Raw genomic sequence first — 20,562 nt, 5'->3', positions numbered from 1 at the left:
CCAGGGGTGTAACTATACTAGCCAGCCATGCTTCCACCCGCCTGATGTAAGCCAGGACCACCAGTCCCAGCCACCTGCGTTGGATATGTCATCAGCTTTCATGTCAGCTAACAGGTTGTTAAGATGCAGCACGGTGTCAGTGATGTTCTTGGGGCGTCGGGAATGTAAGTGCAACAGGAGTCACCGATCACATGACACAGGCCACCCTTTGAGGCGAAGTAATTGAAGTAAAAAGTATTGAAAAGTAATCTTGTGGCGCGCTAAACCCAGCATCACTGGGCCACGCCAGTTGGAGGGAAATATGTTTAACATCAGGGAATGCTACGTTAGAAAGGATTCTCTCAGGGGCACCAGATATGTGACAATACGAATTTGTAAGCACCGTCACCGCATGTGTTCCGTAGGATGCGAGTACAAACCAGTAGTAGTGCCTAGGAAAAAATAAGGTGGTGTAAAGACGTTTTGTGGTAACCTCTCTGGATGCAGAGGTTGTGTTTCATCCCTCTCAAATGACTGGGGTGCACATGGCTGACGGGTTGGTACTTTGCGTATGTGGTGTCAAGCGTGGATGCACGCAAAGAGGAGTCAGACCGATTGCTGCATGGTGGGGGAAGCTGCCTAGCATAACGCCACTCGGTTACGCTGTCTTCACCCTTGATGGGCTTTGTCAGAGCCATAAACGCAGAGGTGTTCAACCTGGGTCAGAGAGCGCGGACGAACTGGCACGGACATTGATGAGTCCTGGGGGAAAAGGGTGCATGCATAACATGACCCATTTGTCCTGCGGCCTGCAAGAATGATCTCAGAGTGTGCCACCAGACGTTACCGGTGATCCCATTACTGGTCTGACCCACATCAATGTTGCTATGGTCGCCTATGTATAGATTAAATGTAGATGTACCTATGGATGTCAACAGTGGCGTCAAAGGTTGCTTACGCTTTTCCGGGTCTGAGTTTTGGGCGCGATGTCTATGTAAAATGTGCCACACGGGTCGGCGCCGGATACATACATACAGACAACAAAATAAAATAAATGTGGTTCGCCCTGCTTTCCCCATGTACCTCTTAGTACCTCTTGGCTGACATGCTGTATGCTGAAATGGATACATAAAATATAGGACTAGTCCTAACACAACTATCATGGCAAGTATGCAGAGGAACCATTCTATGATTGTCCAGGCTCTCCAGTAGCATTCACATTGCTCACGGTTGCGTTGTCGTCTCTCCAGGCGAGCCCTCATCACGAGGGGGAAATGTTCCATGGAGTGGTGTGAGTGTATTCTCTCGGTCGATTTCGTGACACGGACCGTCAGACTTCACACTGATAACACAAACGAGGAACCAGAGAGCATATGGAACCGCTCAGCTGGCACTCGCTGTGACACCTTGTGTGTAGTGTGTTTTGGTGTATGTAGTGCAAGTGTGGTGCTGGTGGTGACTGGACACGTCACTTGTTGTCATCTCTGTTGGTGACTCGGACACGTCACTTGTTGTCATCTGTTGGTGACTTGGACACGTCACTTGTTGTCATCTGTTGGTGACTTGGACATGTCACTTGTTGTCATCTGTTGGTGACTTGGACATGTCACTTGTTGTCATCTGTTGGTGACTTGGACATGTCACTTGTTGTCGTCTGTTCTATCGTTTCTCCTTTCCTGTGACCACGACCTTGCAGTGGCTGGCGTGGACCCATGTAGCTCTCTCGGCGACCTTGACCGCTGTCTGGGTGACGAGAAGCACCTGGTAGGGACCTTGCCAACGATTGGATTTCCAGCTCTTTCTCCGGAAATCCTTGATCAGCACGAAGTCGCCGGTTGAAGGCGGTGAAGCGGACCAGTGGCAGTCGCTAAAGTGGATGATAGGTTAACACAATATGACAACATAGCATCCTCACACAAAGTTGTGGAGGGAAGAGGACATCCTGGAGCCTTGAGTCCAATCTGTGGAGGAGCCCAAAAAAGGATTTCAAATGGGCTGAGTTGACTCCGTGTTCTTTTCCGCATCCTCATGTACATCAGCACAATGGGCAGAGCTTGTGTCCATGACAGACCTGTGTCTGCACAGCATTTTGTAGTGTATTTTGTAATTGCATAATGCAGATTAGCATGCTTCACAGTGCTTTTGAGCTGTTACTGTGAACCCCCTTGTGAACCACTCCTGATTTATAGACTCTAACATCCCCCCTTTTGACACATGATCCCACCCATGTGTCAACTTAGCGAAATGAGGGAAAAAATGTCTGGGAAGACATGGATTGGAATTTGGGCCAACCCAAAAACAGCCCAGCAGCCTTCCATTGAGCCTTCTCAACTGGCGTAGCTAGCTGCTGCATGGAAGTCAGTGATGACATTTTGTCAGTAAAGGAGGAGACAGGGATTTTAACAAATGAGTGTGTGAGGTGCGAGAGGAATCAGGGCAGCTGCCTTTGCGGCTGAGTCAGCAGACGCATTTCCTAGGGAAACTGGGTCTGTACTGCTTGCGTGTGCGGCACATTTACAGACTGCAACCTCAGATGGGAGCAAAATGGCGTCTAGTAAGCCTGCAACCAGTACATGGTTAAGTACTGGTTTGCCATCAGATTTAAGAAATTGTCTACACTTCCAAATAGCCCCAAAATGTGTACTACCCCGAAAGCATATCGTGAGTCAGTGTAAATAGTCACGGTTTTGCCTTCTGCAAACGTGCAGGCTTCAGTTAGTGCGATGAGCTCTGCTGCCTGTGCTGAGAGGTGACATGGAAGCGGTCCAGAACGGAGAACAGCAGAATCTGAAACAACAGAAAAAACAACAAAAAAAACAACAAAAAAAAACAAATAAATTAGTGCCCCCTTGGTCGCGAGAGGCAGACCCATCAACATACAAAATGAGGTCAGCGTTGGTCAGAGGAACGTCTTTTAAGTCCAAACAATAAAAACCTGTCTGTCTTTAAGTCCGGTCTAGGTGCACACCATGGAAAGTACGTCAACCGTCTTCAGGCAATGTTCAAACTAAATGAAGTCTCTCCTTTGGAAACATCATGTGTGTGAATAACACCTGCAGTTCAAAAAAAATAAAATGAATTGCCTAATATTTTTTGTTGTGGAATTCAATTAATTTCTTTCTTTAAAGGCAAAAACATGAAAAAGCTAAAAGGAAAAACCCTATTGAATACAATATTATTGGAGGCACTTAATTTATAAATAGTTGTCAACTAAAAACATGTGTTACATGTTCAACATGTGGTAATTAAAGTACATACAATTTAAGATTAGATTAAATAATACGGTAAAACAAGTTGGGAACTTTGGAGTAAATCAACTTAAAAACGTGTGTTTATGCTACCAATTATTAAGTGAGGGGTAATTGAAAACACCTCTGATTGTAGAGGAAAAGCCTTCTCCCCTAACCCAAATAACTTTGTTGCTTTAACAATATTTCAATAGAAGTTGTCTTAACTCCAATAACCATCGATGCAACCTATTGCCTTGATTTTTCTTTGTTAAGCCAATGCATTTGTTGTTAGAGTGTACGTAGGACTGGGCCTCCCATAACCTGGCTGAGCCGATATAAGAACCAATCAGCAAATAACTTTTCAATACATTATTGATTACTATTTTTGAGGTACTTTTAGGTTGGAAGTGAACATAAGTCATAGGTACATGGTGTACTTTTCCTTCACTACATGTATGTAATACCTTTAGTTACTTCACAGATGTGGATGAATGATGTGAAATATAATCAAGTGTTGAATCAGACTTTAGTTCCACCTGGAGTGAATCCACAAGCTACCCTGCAGTCTACAAAGTACTTCAGACTAGCTGCAACCTTCACCAGCTTTGAGAACACTTTCATGATCAATCATTATAAAACATATCATATATATTATTCTGAAATGGACCAATCTGCACAACGACTACTTTTACTGTCTTTACTTTCACTATATTCTGATAATACTTTTCTACTTTACTTGAAGAACATTTTGAATGCAGGACTGTTACTGTAACACTCTGGTACTTCTACTTTTACTCAAGTACAATATCTGAGTACTTATTCCACTTCTGGTAGTATATTAGTCTGAATTGTAGCTACAAAATCACACAGAGCTGCATAAAAATAGAATAATATGTACACGTGTGTACAATGATTTGTAGGTAATTTTGACTACTCAAGACACCTCACTTATACATCTTCAAAGTATTGGCTTTCAGAATATTAAACTTGTTTCGGCAAATTCAGATGATAAATTCAACTTTGAAGCTTGTAACGGCATAATTACAAGCAGAGAACGGACTAATGTATCACAGCAAGCATAACAACAGCCGTGTGTTATGAACACATACGCAAGAATGACATCATCTGTTGCTTAGTGACTTTTTTAACATTTAGTCTTAACACAAACGTGTGAATGTGTAAGGTTTACCATTATATTCAAATGTGAACAAAAATTGACTGTCTTTGTGTACCGGAACACTGAAAAATGCATTTGAGACATCTATGGCAGTAAATATGTTGCAGAGGCTGGAACTTGGGAAATAATCAGATAAGAATTCCGGACGAGCGTGCATGCACAGCTGCATTTACATCGTAAATCCTGGACAAATCTCCACTCGTCAGGAGGTTTGTCTCTGATCTTTTTGACAGGAAACACTGGAATCGTTACACGGAATAATGACCCCTTGTTTAAGCAGAGAGGTAAACACTGGCCATCAACAGCTTCACGTTCAAATGGGTACGGTACGTGAACGTGGACATTAACCCTACGTCATATCTGTGAGCTGCCCAGAGTGAGTATGGCACATCTGAAAGCGCGGCAGGAAGCTCAGAGATATGAGAATTACCTTATCCTCAACCAACAGCAATGTGCGCAGAACGGCTACGTTCGTGCACATTTTCCTTTGATACACGTCACGTGACATAGAGTACATGACATATTCTGTGTGTGTAGGTGCCCAATCAGTGACTGACTCCCAATCTTTAACGATTGGACCCAAATCCCTCCATCTATCAGTGGGGCCCCCTGGCTAGTGAAATGTGTGGACCGCCCCTGGGATTTGACACAGCTGGTTGTGTCTTGTGTGTGTGTGAGTCTACAGAGATAGCGCTACCCAGCGAATTCCAATACATTTTTAAACATGAGCTCATCATTCACACATTCTAACCGTAAAACTCTCATCATAGCATTTACACGGATCTTTCAACCACGTTAGCAGTACAATGCAAAATGAGAAGTTTACACACAGCAGGTGGAAAACCACGTTGATCAGTCAAACGCAACAACTCCTGAAAATCAGGATATGTCAGCAGCCCATTGATACACATTCACCAGTTCTTTATCATCAAATGACACTTTTTTGAACCATCGTAGGAGATGGCTGTCGGACTTTAAGACCCTCATTTGTGGAAAAATGAGGTCCAAGCCGAACCGGAGAACCAGATCTCTGCCCAGTAAATGTGTTGGGCAGACAGATGATAAAATAACTGTTTTTTACTGATGTGGGAAATGGATTACTGTCAACACCGTTATCTCCACTCTGAAGTGGTACAGAAACTTCTCCTTTTCATAAACCCAGCACATGAATAAATCTATCACTAAATTTGCATTCAGGCAAATCTGCCCCTTTTTTTTTTACCACAGAATGTGTAGCCCCAGAATCAACCAAAAATGTGTGGGACATTTCTTAATGCAAACATTCACTGTCATATTTCAAATATGTACCCTTTTTAACCACAGACATGTCCTCTAATTCTTCTAATTTCTCAATAGCATGTATGATGCGTGTGTGTGTGTGTGTGTGTGTCACTTCCCTGGTTTGATGCTGCTGGCTGAATTTCCATCTCGCTCGATTGGGCCCCTTCCTTGCTGTCCCCCTCTGCCTCCACTCCAGTGTTCTGTGAGCAGTCCCATAATCCAATGTTCAACACTTCCACACTTGGAAACATCTTTCTTCAAATGAACGTCTTGCTTCTTGTCCTCTGCCTCTGAAAACCTCCTCTGCCTCTCCCTCGGTATTGTGAGCGGCCAGCATTTTGTTTAGCTTGCGCTGTGTCTGTGAGTCCGTTGAGAAAGGCATTACTGAGGTTTGTTTCCCAAACACCTGCTTGGTCTCCTAGGGCATCGGGTTTGTTTATCCCGCTGTTGTCGAGCTTGGAGTTGATGCTGACTGCATGGCTGGGGCTTGTAGTGGAGGTGGTTGAGGTGTTCCAACCAGATTGCCAGGGTTGTACGCCGGAGGAGGGAAGGGATACCCAGTCGAGGAGAGGTCATTCAGGCCTGCAATGGAAGGACACAGGGATGTCTGGGGTTTACATGTCTTTTGGAAATAATGTATTTCTTTTCTTCACATTCATTTTCAACCTTAATATTTTATTTAATCCCCAAGGCCAACTGCCTTTTTTTTACTCCCCAGTATTATAAACACTTTCTATGAGTGTCCAGTTTTTCCAAGTCTTTTACTTTAATTGTACTCTTCTTTTTCATCCCATCTCCATACTCTTGTAATTTATCTCTTAGGTTTTTGATTTTTGATTTACTCAAAGAACCTCCCTTAGGAAATCCGAACATTTCCGTCCATATATTTAATTTAGACAGACTTTCTTCACCATATTTTGCTCGCATGACATCAACTATCGGACCCTCAGGAGGCTGTACATACCCCCTCGCCTGCTTTGCCCCCATAGCAAAGTCTTTTAAAGTGTCACCAAAACACTCCGTGTCACCAAAACACTATTAAAGTGTCACCAAAACACTCCGTGTCACCAAAACACTATTTTTCATCCGTCGATGCTAGATATGCCAAATATCTCTGTTTTCGAGCAGTCCCTCTCCTGATGTCATGGAGTTTTAATTACGTTTAACTTTAAACAATTTAGACTTTGCACATCTCACCGAGTATTGAAAGCCCTTTGAGTTCGTTGGATCTCGTGAAGTCAATCGGTTCCACCCCGGCGCTGGTCCTCTCGTCTCGTACGGTTTCTGTCGAGGTAGAGGAAAATCCAAAGATCCTGGAGCGACCACCAGCGTCCGGAGTGGTTCACAATCTAACTTACAGAGATCCTGCCGACAACGCCATTTGTAATGGAAATCTAGGGCCCAACACAGCGCTGGAGAGTACAAGTCAAATGAACAATACAAATAAATGGTGAATCAAGCAAAGCTGTCTTTTGGTTATTTATTTGAAGCTTCAAATACACGATACAATAATATAATAATGTCACAAGTCGCACAGAGTATAAGATAGTCTGCGCGAGAGTGCGCAGAACAATGGAAAAGCAAAGGTTATATAGAACCCCAGTGGGAACGTGAGAAATCTGGGTTCACACAGTCACATATTGTTATTAGACACCTGGCCTTCAAAGGGAGATAGCATAACGGTTCTCAGAGCAGGGAAGTTCGTGTGTGTCTGTGTGAGTCTCTTAGTAGCCAAAGCATCTCTTTGGCCTTGAAGGATGAGGAAGAAGAGATATATAATAATGGTAAGAATATATCAGGAAATAAGAAGCATTTGGTTTAAACATATGAAAGACATAATAAGGATAATAATAAGGATAATAATAATAAGGAAAATTTCCACTACAGTGCACACCCTTTTTTTAGCCTAATGGATTAGCGGTCTCAAAATCATCATAGTAGAGCTGTATCTGCATAGCATTTTCTTGTGAGAATAAACAGTGGTTCCTGAAGTACGCGCCATCGTTTACATCTCTGTAAAAGCCCTCCTGGTGTTGTTTAGCTCTTTGAAAACTGTTACAAAGTTCCGTGTTCTTAAACATAGATGAAAGAGACCCCATGATGGGTACATACATGAACTTATCATTGACAGGAACTTGCCTGTATAGTCCTGTTGTTTTATCTCTGCGTGTATCAAAACGCACACCAAGAATATATTCGACAGGTTGAACTATTTTCCATTTCTCCTCAAAATGCCTCATCCGTTTAGATTCTGTGTTAAGACATGAAAAAGGATTCCCAAGCTGATCAGGAACTCCTGATGCTTGTACTTGAGCAATAACTGAGCTGGACATGTGTGTAGTGACCGTCACAGGAGAATCCACATTAACTGGCTGTGAAACAGAAGCTCCAACAGAAGCTCCAGGTTCAAACTCAACATGGCTGGCGACATCTGGATCAACACTGTGTTCATGTGCTCGAGATAGGTGCCGCTTGTAACCAGAGTATGTGCAAAACACAAATGAACATCCAAGCTCTCCACAGTGCTAACGCAAAGACCTTCCTGGGTACAAACCATGCTGAGACTTCAAATGTCTAAATAACACTGAACAGTTTATGTGGTGTACCTTGTAAATGTAACATGTGAACATTAGTTCAAGTCAGAAAGGACTGCCTTTCAAACTGAACTGTGAAGAAGTCTTGCTCTAATTTCCTTGACTCGAGGACTCTCCTTCACACTTCCAACATCAATGCCATCCACGGTTGTCTGGATGAATGTGTAGAAGTTGCATAGTGCTTCATCATAAGACACAGCAAAAGATAAATGTGCCTTGAAGAGCTCGTCAAAGGCAGCAACTCCAGTCTGCGTCTTACAGGGAATGGCCTTTTGGTCCATGACGATGTTGCTGTCGTTTCTTTCTCCAACACACAGGAGAAACGGCTGAGCAGGGCCAGTGTCCTTGAGGAAGGTCTCAATGCTTTTCCCGACCTGAGAGAAAGAGATAGACAGTGAATGAATCACAAGGAATAGAACTTGGAATTTGGAGAAGAATTAGGATAAAATCTTCAAATGACTGGAAGAGCACAATTATTTTTTCCTTTCACAATTACTTTCAAATAAGGACAAAAACTGCTCCCGTGTTGTAAAACACCAACCCGGTCTGAACATTTAAAAAAAAAAATCTGCAACATGTCAAGCCACTTCAAAATTACTATCAGATCTTTACAATCAAACATCTGTTGTTTTCTAAATGGAAATATATATTAAAAACGTTTCGAAGAACATACCCTTAAGAACTTCACCAGGCGGCCAGCAGCATCCTTTGCACTAATCTTGACTCGTGACTTCTTGCCCTTGGATGTTGGCGGCAACAGGTGAAGAAGCAGAAGGATGGCAGCCACCTCACAGTCCAGACAAATAATTTACATCATTTCAATTACTTGAATGACTTTACCAATATTATCTCATGTTTGAGCCTATTTTTCACAGATCATTGATGCTTTATATGTTGTGTTTTTAGAATAATGATTGATAATAGATGGACCTGAGTCTCCCCAGAAGTTGATTTCCATATCGCATTAATTTAATATTGTATAAAAAAACTGGCCAGCAGTTATGTTAAGTACATGGGATATGGAGCAAAGCAGCCAAAACATGAAAAGCTCTGGTATGGTCCAATACTTTAGATTAGATAGGGAACACAGTGAATGCCCTATGTGTCAAAGACACCAATTTACACTTACCACCATCATCAGATTCTTGTTGTGCAGACAAAAGAAGCTCATCCACCTGCAAACTTCCAGGAAGATTTTTGCAATCTGCAATGATCCTCGGTTTGAAGAACGTTGGTCATTTCGCAAGAAATTTACCAGAGACTTCCTCTCCAAAGAGCATAGTGAAGTCTTGTTCAATCTTAAACACAAAACATGACAGGGAAAACTACATTAGTGAGCAAAATGAACTACCACAAAGCTTTTAAAAAGTCGTTATTTCTTACCAAGCCTGATGTGTCCAGGAATCTTGGAAAAAGGTCTAGCACAGTGGAGACTGTGGCTCGGTCTTGAACAACCTTTTGTCTTTGCTGAAATGTTGCCTTCATTTTGTCTTGGACCAGGGTTATGTCACTTGAGACATAGCTTCATTGCATTCATCACCTGATAACTGCCTCCCAGGTGAATGCATGCTGCGATGAGTCTTAGGTCCGACTTGAAAAGAGACCTTGGATTTCTCGATTTCTTGAGCCGAGTTGCGCTGCACAGTTTTCAGCCTCCATGCCAGGTAACCAGAACCACTCTGGTGATCATAGAAATGCTCCTGTTGATTGAATTAAAAGTTAATCCATCACCTGGTTAAGATCAAGGAATTGTCCTAAACATGACCTGTGTCATGTGTGTTCAATTTAATGCATGTAAGAGCTGTGGCATGGTTATGAGTTAAATAATTCAACTGTTACTTAAATACTCGGCCCCCTCCTCTTCATCATCTACATCCTCCCCCTTGGTCAGATTCTCCGCCAATACAACCTGGACTTTCACTGTTACGCTGATGACACACATATTTACCTCAGCACCAAATCCCCCCACTCACCAACATCGAATCCTGTCTGACTGCAATAAAATCCTGGATGCAACACAACTTCCTCAAACTCAACAGCAGTAAAACTGAACTCCTCCTCATCGGCTCCAAATCCACCCTTAGCAAAACCCCCAACCTGACACTCACCATCGATGGCATCCCTGTTTCCCCCTCCACCCAGGAACGCAACCTTGGCGTTATATTTGACCCCACCCTCTCCCTCGAGCCCCACATCCGTCAAGTTGTAAAAACCTCATTTTTCCACCTCCGCAATATTGCCAAACTCCGTCCCTCTCTCACCCGCCCTGCAGCTGAGCGACTCATTCATGCCTTCATCTCCTCCCGCCTTGACTATTTCAACTCACTCCTCTGCGGCATCAGCACTACCTCCCTCAATAGACTCCAGCGTGTCCAGAACGCAGCCGCCAGACTCCTCACCCACACCAAATCATGGCATCACATCACCCCGGTCCTCCACTGGCTCCCCGTTTCTCACCGCATCCACTAAAAACTCCTGGTCCTCACTTTCAAAGCCCTCCACCATCTGGCCCCCCCCTACCTCACTGACCTCCTCATCCTCTACCAACAACCCCGGTCCCCCAGATCCACCTCAGCCGGTTTGCTTTCCATCCCCAAGGCCGAACTCCGGAGCTTCGGGGATAGAGCCTTCTCTGTGGCTCTGGAACTCCCTCCCCCAAGACCTCCGTGAGTCTGAGTCCCTCACCCTGTTCCAGTCCCGCCTCAAAACCCACCTATTCAACTCTGTATCTATAAGCCCCCCCCCCCCCCCTCTCAACCAACTTCCTCCGGACTGCTTTTCTGTTTTGTTTTGTTTCTTTGTGGTTTTGTTTTGTTTGTCTACCCTCCCTCCCAAACGTAAAGCGTCTTTGGGTTCAAGAAAAGCGCTATAGAAATAAAATGTATTATTATAGCAGAAAGTAATATATTGGCTTTAAAAACAAAAGCATATTAATATCAATACTTACATAACCATTCTTTGAATCGGGGTCTTTTAAATTTGCGAACAACGTTGTAATGCCAAGTGCGTAGGTAATGCGGACATGGGCTGGAGGGATCCTCCTGAGAAGAAATAAATGTATTACAAATATTTATAAAGACAGAAAATGAGGAAAATGTATCAAATCAAAACAAGATTTTAAGCATACAATACTTACCCATGGGCCATGTCTCTCTACCATGTCTGCCACAAGTATATTGATCATTTTTCTTCTTATACCATCACAAAGACTCTTTTTCTCATATTCCTTGATGACTTGGTCACCACCTGGCTTTGAATGCAGGGCTGCGTTGACAATCTGAAACAACAATTGCCTAGCATTCAGCACAAACATTTCACCTAGCTAACAAGGACATATATTAATGTCGGTTCGTAACAATAAATCAGGGCTGAAAACAGCGGTTTAGGAAAAATGGATATTGGATACACAGCTTTCCTCACTGGCATCTTGCCCCTTTCACACAGAACATTCCATCCCTTGTTTTTTTAAGACACTTATTATTGGTACAAATAATTATGAATTATGTGCAGCATCAGTTAAAACACACCAGATAACTTACATCTCTTGCACTGCTGCTGTCAGGGGGTCCTTCAATCAGCTGTCTTTTCCAAGCTGTGGTAGATTGATTCTAGTCTTATTGTTGAGTCCGAGCTTGATGATGACCCATCAGATAAGAATGATCCCTCTGAAGAAGACTCTTCAACATTGTTGTCTGGACACACACACACACACACACGCACACACACACACACACACACACACACACACACACACACACACACACACACACACACACACACACACACACACACACACACACACACACACACACACACACACACACACACACACACACACACACACACACACACACACACACACACACACACTTCAAGGTTATTAGAATTATAACGTTTATTATAACAATTAATTACCATTGCATTCTTCAGTGAAGGCCTTGAAAGACACCCGAGATGAATTCAAAAGCTCATCAAAGATGTCAGAATCCACTTCCACTCCTGTAGAATCCTTTAGCATCAAGGAAGTCAAACCTGGCAAATTGAATTTTGCCAGCACTGAAACAAAGGATAATTTGGACCATATCATAACTCACAAGTTAGATATACAACACTGAAACTCTTGAAAGCAACCATGATGCAAGACACTTTAATTACCTCCTTGTAAGAACTCAGAGTAAATGTAGACATCCTCTACTTTTGGTACCCTGACCCATTGTATTCGACAGGAACCAGCATGTCACCACCTTCAAAGGGAAAATGACTTATATTATCATACGTATACACAGATACATATACCTATACACACAAACATATATGTATATAAATACAGACACACATATATAATACATATGTACAACCCATACTATGAAGCATACAACTTATAAAAACAGCCTGCACATTTGTTATAGTTAGCTAAGATAATATAACTGGTTATTTAGCTACAATTATCTAAAATACACTTGGTTATAAAGTTGATTGTACTATATCAGCATGTTTAAGCTAGGAACTAGAAGAGGACCGCTGAGCTCACGTCAGGGAATGCATGACTGCTGGGATTTTTGTGCTAATCTGCTTAATTACGGGACGGCGGGAAATAGGTGAACATGTGACAAAGCAGCGTTATAAAGTTAATAGCTTAGATAAATAAAGCTTACAATTAGGGATGCTCCGATCGATCGGTCACCGGTCGAGATCGGCCGATACTAACTCTCCCGATCGATCGGTGCTCTCTAAACATGCCGATCGCGAGAGCCGATCGCATGACGTAAAATACATGACACTTTTCTCTGTGTGCGGCAAAACAAGCTCGCCAAAATGGCTTCACCGGTCTGGCATTATTTTAAGGTGTCCAAAAAAGACAGTAAAATAGCGATATGCAACGTGTGTGTGAAGCAGAAATCCTGCAGCTCCGCCCGCCGGACCGGTAAGCGCAGCGAAACATACAAGAGTTAGACCTAACACACTTCGCTATTTTATCTACCTCTGGAACAAGCTAAACTAGTTATTATAAATATATTTATTCTTCACTGTCGGGTCACTCATTACTAGATCAGTGAGCTGCATGAGATACTGACAGGCTGTCAGGAGAGGGAGAGAGAGGGATAGAGGAAAAGAGAGCGCTTCCGCTCATTTCTCCCGTGTTATTATCCAAAGTGAATGTAAACTTGAATAATGTACATAATTTGAATGTAATAATTAAGTTGATTGTTGTTTGTGGAAGCTCCAGTGAATGAGCCCCATTAACTGAGTTTAAACATCACTTTAAATGGAAGATTTAAAGTGATATTTAAATCTTCCATTTAGGCCCCGCCCACTCGGTCGGATCGGCGATCGGTATCGGCCGATACTGATTCCGGCGATCGGCCCCGAAATTGGTGATCGGAGCATCCCTACTTACAATAGTCCACAATCGTTTCCCTCCCCCCGTCACATACATAGGAGAGCGCCGCAGTGTTCACTCGCGTTCGTTCTCTGCTTCAGTAGGATGTTGCTGTTGGGTGGTTGCTAATTGCAAGCTAATAATGCCAGTAGTTAAGCGACCCTCGACTCCACGAGGACACACGGTGATAGCGGTTTATAACTCTAGCTTCCAACATGGCGGAAACACCCCATAATGCAACGCGGCTAACATCGGTCCGCAAGCCCCGGGACGGTGGGGGAAATAGGTGAACATGTGACAAAGCAGCGTTATAAAGTTAATAGCTTAGAGAAATAAAGCTTACAATAGTCCACATTCGTTTCCCTCCCCCCGTCTCACACACACAGGGGAGCGCCGTGGTTGCTAATTGCAAGCTAATAATGCTACCGTCGATGTCGTCGACTCATACGCCATAATCCACAACCTTACATTTGAACAAGATACCAGTTTCAAGATACTCTTTATTTAACTTCTCCTTTTCGCATATTGTAAAAACAACTCACCTCTGTCCCCTAATGCGCCTCCTGTTCGTGTCGAATGTAGGTCTACTCTCCTGTAATTCAAGTTTACTCATCAGTATAGTTGCAATGGTGAAATTCGACATACAAAAATTTCAAATTGGATTAAAAAGTTACAGATACAAGATATACATATTAAGTAAATAATTACAATTTACAGACATTATTCATAGTTACATCAACCGCAAAACATTAATTTTAATCGAGTGAAACTTACCGCTTTGGTTAGAGAAATGGCTGTCGAAGGTCTTGGATGGCGCCCCTTTGCCGGAAATTGAGGGGTTTGGTCAATTCAACACTCGCCGTGTGAGAGTCCTCACAACGACCAAAATTGACACCAACACTTTCAGGAAAAAACTCTGAGTGATAGCTTGACTAAACTAAGTGTTAAAATAACACTGAACCCTGCTGATTAACACTAACACTGAAAATATAACACTGGCACATTTGCTGTGTGGGGTATGTAATTTTGGAGAAACCAGCTCGAGTGCGCTAGAATTCGAAAATACACAACCGGAAAAAATCTGCCTCTTCCTTCAGACTTCCTTACAGAGCCCCTCCTCCAACACACACGAATGCGCACATGACCAATGAGGGCACGAGATTAGTTTGTGCACAGATGGAAGGCTGACGGCAGGTAGGCCATCCAGTTATTTTAGCCGGGCCGGCTCAAATGATTGGTCGTGCTTTTTACAGTGCCACGGCTTCCACAGATGACATTTTTGTATGGATTTATTGTCAAAGCATTTAATTTATTCATTGCTATCGGGATGTTAAGAGCATTACATGGAATATTACAAAAAGTGTTTCTGAAATAAATTACATTACCCACCTTTAAGCTAATTGGCATCTCTAGTCGCTGGGCATGTCAAAACAAAAAACGCACAATAACAAATAGTACAAACACTGATATGTTGAGCAAGAACAAAGTCACTAAACACACAAACAAAGCTGCACACAACAGCACAACACAAACGTATGCTTGGCAGTTTAAAGTCATAGTGACCACTAGGTAGGATTCAAGGTCCAGAGCTTTTAACAGACTTGGTGAGTTTATTTGAAAGTGCTGCAGTTCCTCACATCGTCAGGCAGGGGCTTCCACTGGTTTGGGGCTTACAACAAACAAATCCAAATGCAGTGCGAATAAATGTTATGGTACAATCTTACCGGGAAGTATTTGAGGATACAAATATTTGTACTGAACAAGTAGATGCAAAGTCGCGTAGTAAAGGTCCTTTATGTCTGGACGCTTTAACACAGGGGTGTCCAAACTTTTTTCACGAGGGCCACATACAGAAAAATATATGAAGGGCTGGGCCACTCACTAGAGGTTTATTGCCTCATAAGTTCAGTTCTAAGTTAGCAAAATCAATCAACTGTAGGTACATGATGCTTGTGAGTGTTGGCAGCTCATCCCTTAAAATAGAAACCTCAGATTGATTATAATAAGGAGAAATAGGAAGGGTGTATTTCAAGCTTGTTATGTAAACAGGTCATTGGGCTTTTTTCTTATCAACTAAGATATGTTAGAACATGTTTCCAACTTTAATTGACTGAATTTATTTGAAAAGTGGTCTTATTAACACATGAATACTACTGTGATATTTGTGTACATTTATAGTTAAGAAGTACAATATAAGACAAGCACAAGTTTAATTTGTGGGCCATATTTCATTATTCTTTTTTAATTTGCTGAGGGCCGATTCAAAATGGTCCACGAGCCGCATTTGGCCCCCAGGTCGCAGTTTGGACACCCCTGCCTTAACAGCTTGATGTGGACAGCAATGTTATGCATTTCATGTCTGAAAGGGGCTTAAATAAACTAACTCTGAGCGTTCTCCCTCTCAGGAGAGACGCCCCAGCGGCCTCTCAGGGACCCAGTGAAGGCCAAGGGGGGGGCCAAGAGCCTGGCTTCAGCTGCGTCGGTCCCACAGAAACCCCCGCAGTACGTCTGAGGGGCCGCAGTGTGGAGCGCTGTGCAGGTGACATGAACTCAACACCACGCCTCATCTCCTCCACTGGACTGAGGGGTTCTGGGATCTCGCTGATCGGTGGTTCTTTTGTGTGTTCTTGAAGTATGAAGCAGCTACCGTGACCTTTCTGTCTACGTTGCGTCTCAGGTCCCGAGTCTTCGTCTGAAACATATCGTCTCTGTGGGAAATTGTTCGGATTGTGATCAGCAGCACCTGTTAATGCTGTAACTACGTCATGTTTATAAATGCACATTTTCTTGTCTTGCCATGTATGTAATTTATCTATTTTAATTTATTAATCTTATTTTCATGTAAAACGATAAAACTCTTCTTAAACAGTTGCACACTTTGGACTTCAAGTAATATATTATTATTGTTATAGGTTCATCCTCTGATACTGTGACTGTGTAACTTTAGTTGAGCTTAAACAACTAAAGGACAAGGATAAGGAATCGTGGAATATTCAAAGGGGGAACCCCTATGGACGATTTCTTAATGATTTCTTACTTATTTAACATTTTCTGGGGTTGAGACTCTTCGTGTCACTTTCAAACACATCACAGTGTGTTGAGTGTCGGCACGCAGAGTCCTCTGTAAAACTGCACATAACAATAAAACACTTGGTTTAAAAGCTACTGGTACCGAAGCTCTGATAATCACAAGAAACCAAAATGACCTATATAAAAGTCATAGTGAAGGTTTTCTGTGTTCAGATTGACTTTGTGATGTCTCTGTTTGACACTGAGGTCGTTAAGGAACCCTTTTTATATCATTTCCTGTGTATGAAGCTGAAGTAGTACTGAATATGACATTTGAAAGATTTCAGTGATTGCATTCCCTTTTTCTAGATGGACTTTGCTGCTTCAAAACTTGAACTATAATAGTTTTAAATAATATTATGTTAGATATATAATCATGTGATGTATGAATGCTTATTTAGAATTATGCATTTGTGATACGGGGTATATATAGAGATATAAGTACGGAGTAAAAACAAAATGGTTTAGATTTTTAATTAAAAAATATAATATATTTTGTTACTCATTCAAAAACATTTTAAACCAACCTTGCAAGTTTAGAGTCTGATGTCATGTTTTTTCATTGTGAAATTATGCTTTATTAAAATGTGATAAGTTATTGATTTAAATGTGCCTCTCTTGAGTGTATCACTTTCTCTGCTGTGACAAAAAGATGAACTCTGACCTTTCAAACCAGTTACTATTCCAGATCAGTTTCACAGCTGCACAAACAGGAAGCCCTTTAACATCCGAACACAGATCTGCATATTCCCGCTGCTTTCTTGTCACAGCGCTTCATAAATCATTCACCAGGCAATGATGAGGCCGCGTATGTATAAAACATTTTAATTATATTACAATGAGAGAATGCACAATACCTTCATGTGTTTGCTAAAATGTAGCCAGCACCAGGTACACATGTACACACACTCACACAAAACAAAAAAAAGGAACTTATATATAACATCTTCTGAATGCATATTACACATTCGCTAAAAAGGAACATATTCACAGGTCTCTGGCACAGAACTCTCCCTTCTCTGCACAGTATGTCAGCCCACAACTAACTCCTCTCACCCCCCCCCTCCACTACAAATCCCAGCAAGCCTCAGGGTACAGAAGATGAACAAAAAAAAAAGGAAAAAAGGCTGGGGGTCTGGATAGCGGGATGCTGACCTAAAGCCTACAAGTATTTAAAGCTAGTCGCCTGAAATCACATTACAGATCATTCTGCATGGAAGGTTTAAAAAGTGACAATTTTTTTTGGCAGGAATAATATTTAATGGAAGTGTCTGTTTATGTAAGAACCACAGCTGAGCAATAGGATGGTGGTTCTGTTTCTGATTTCATCCCACCTCCCACCCTCTCTCTCTCTCTGCCTGCTGACTTCCCCAAATGTCACACTGTGCTTTTGTGCTCTTAGAAAAAACCCAACACGCTGAAGTAAATCTCTGTGCAACAGCAACATGAAAGCAAATATCAAACCACGCCTGTGCTCGCTCTGGTGACTCTTAAATCGTGCTTTAATCTCAAAAGGAGTTTTAATGAAGAGTCCCATAAATATGAACCTTATTTTATAAAGAAAGAGGCAGTAACATATTCTGTTTCCTCTTAAAGGGGCTTTAACCTGATTGAACCGTCTTTATTTATTTGTACCATCTCTGAAAATAACTTTTTCTTAAGGCACATCATTAAAAGATTGTCCATAAACACTATCCATCCAGCATTCAGACTAAATGTTACCGCGTCCAGTCAGCTGTTCAAAGCCCTTCTGAGTGTGCTATGTACATTTTTCAATAATGCCATTTATTATAATCTCATATCTGGCCCTCGTCCCATTCACTCGGTCAGGTTTCCGCTGGGAGGTTCTGTGCAAGAGAATCACTTTATGCATTAATCTGGTTCGCTTCGTTGTTCATTTCTGACATTTCTGATACAGTCATGTACAAATCCATTGACATAAATGTAAACTCTTGATGACAAATATAAAAAAACAGCTTTTCAAACGTTTTTTAAACTCTAGTTGTTTTTGTTGCCCTCCTGCAGTGTATGGAGAGAGTGCAGATAGGAGGTCATCAAAACAAAATGTAGAGTTGGTCACCATAAAATGCACCACAGAGTCAAAAGCCAAACTGCCTGCTTGCCTTTAAACCCCCCCGCCCACCCCCAGAAAGCACGAGATGGTAATATTGCTGTGTCTCAAGAGGTCCCCTGATCAGCGGGTAACACTTTTACTGGGACGGACCACTGGGAGCGCGGAGGATTACACCTTTAAGCTGCCATCGATTGGATTATTTTATCACTCCCATCCCAGTGACTCCCATTGAACGAACAAATAGTCAACAAAGAACAAAAGTAAAATAACAAAAACAAAATAAAAACTTGCTTCAAGCCCAGAAGTTTTGAGCCCCGTTGGTGGTTATTGGGGGTGACTGGAAGCTGCCATGGGAGTTTACCAGTGTGTGGTTTTGAAAACATGTTCTGTGACAGAGGCAGCGCTGGCAGACGAGCGGGGCGTCAGGGTCTTTGGGGGGGGGGGGGGGGGGGGTGCCTAAAACAACAGTAGAGAGAGGGTTTTTTTTCAAATGTATTTATAATGAGATCTTCTCTTCAAGTGCCCATTGCTCATGGAAGTGTTTTGGCATGGTAGATGGTGGAAATCTCCCACCAGAGGGAGGATGGGACAAAGAGAAGGGGGAGTGTGACCTGAGTAGGGAGCGAGGAGGTGGGTGGTGGGGAGGAGGAGGAGGAGGTCGAAGGCTCACCAAGGCACAGAATGACAGCAGGAGAGTCACCCAAGGGAGAGGGGCCAGTGTATCAGCTCCCCTGCCCCCACTCTCCCTTCAACAAGCCTGACCTCACGTCCGTCTGTCTCTCATATATATTTATATTTTACATTTATATATAGATAGATATACTTGCTCTTTTTTGTCTTTTCATTACAAGAGAACATTTATGAAAATATAATATAAAATGTAATACAAGAAATATAGACTACACTGGCTAACATCACTTTGAGTGACATGTTGCTTCTTTTGTTTTTTGTGTTCTTGAGTCTTTTGTAGTTTTTTTATAGTTTTTTGGCAGACCTGCCATGGTGGACAGGTCTTTTTTGTTTTCAAGTGTTTGAATGCCAAGCTCTAAAGACTGCCAGACTAAGGCCTAATGATTATTAAATGGTCAGAGAGCGATAGAAGCGCCCCTTCCGTCAATAGTGACTATCGTGAATAAGTTACAAGCCCTGGAGACAAGTAACAGATAGCAGAGAAAAATAACTATTAGTCTTTGTTAAAGAAATTAAACTGAATGTGATTAGTTATAAGCTAAAGCAAACGCCTCTACAGAGAACACGTCCTTAGAGCTGGCCCTTTTTTTTTTATCTTTTACATTTTTTCTCTCCAAATTCACAGCTTTGACTTGTTAATCAGAAAGACAGACAAACATCCGGACACACCTGAATATTGTTGAAAAAGCAACAAAGCTGTAGAGGAATGGGAATTCTGGGTAAATGGCGTTGTGAGCACAGAGAGGGATCCATTAGTGAACAAGAAAAAGAAGAATTGCTCCTTTTTCCGCTGGTCCGCTCTCAGTTAACACCCACTGGCGGTTGAACAGGTAAAAGTCTCCGTGACGCCTCATGGTCCTCCAGAATTGTTTAAACACTCAGAGGAACAACCCGCCTCTCGTATTTATTGCTACATCAATTCGCTACTGAGAAGGAATCACAAGATTTGAATCAATCTTTAAGGAATAGAGTTTTTAGTAATGAGGCAACTCCTTTTTTCAATTGACTTAGTAATCCATCCACACCATAGGGTGGTATAGTGTAGTGGTCAGTAGTGTGGAGTAGTGGTGAGGCAACCCGACCACAGG

At 42.2% G+C, this 20,562-nt stretch overlaps 2 protein-coding genes across 2 annotated transcripts in view; one reads left to right on the top strand and one right to left on the bottom strand.

Annotated features, from left to right (window-relative positions):
• prelid1b (PRELI domain containing 1b) overlaps window positions 1-18,846 on the top strand; it is a 56,523-nt gene extending 37,677 nt beyond the window's left edge. The window contains exon 6 of the mRNA XM_034084402.2: window positions 16,047-18,846. Coding sequence (XP_033940293.1) covers window positions 16,047-16,153 — 107 coding nt within the window. The 3' untranslated portion in view covers window positions 16,154-18,846. The remainder of the gene's footprint in view (window positions 1-16,046) is intronic.
• Window positions 7,555-10,203, bottom strand: LOC139434867 (uncharacterized). Its single transcript, XM_071204914.1, has 4 exons — window positions 10,109-10,203; window positions 9,391-9,559; window positions 8,935-9,048; window positions 7,555-8,635 (listed from the first exon to the last, which is right to left on the bottom strand). The coding sequence occupies exons 1-4, from the start codon at window positions 10,201-10,203 to the stop codon at window positions 8,324-8,326; spliced, it is 690 nt and encodes a 229-aa protein (XP_071061015.1). The 3' UTR covers window positions 7,555-8,323.
• Window positions 18,847-20,562: the final 1,716 nt, after the last annotated feature.

Source organism: Pseudochaenichthys georgianus, chromosome 1 (genome assembly GCF_902827115.2).
Source record: "Pseudochaenichthys georgianus chromosome 1, fPseGeo1.2, whole genome shotgun sequence".
Taxonomy (NCBI): Eukaryota; Metazoa; Chordata; class Actinopteri; order Perciformes; family Channichthyidae; genus Pseudochaenichthys; species Pseudochaenichthys georgianus.
The sequence above is the reverse complement of the archived record's forward strand: the minus strand, read 5'-3'. Positions and strand labels throughout refer to the sequence as shown.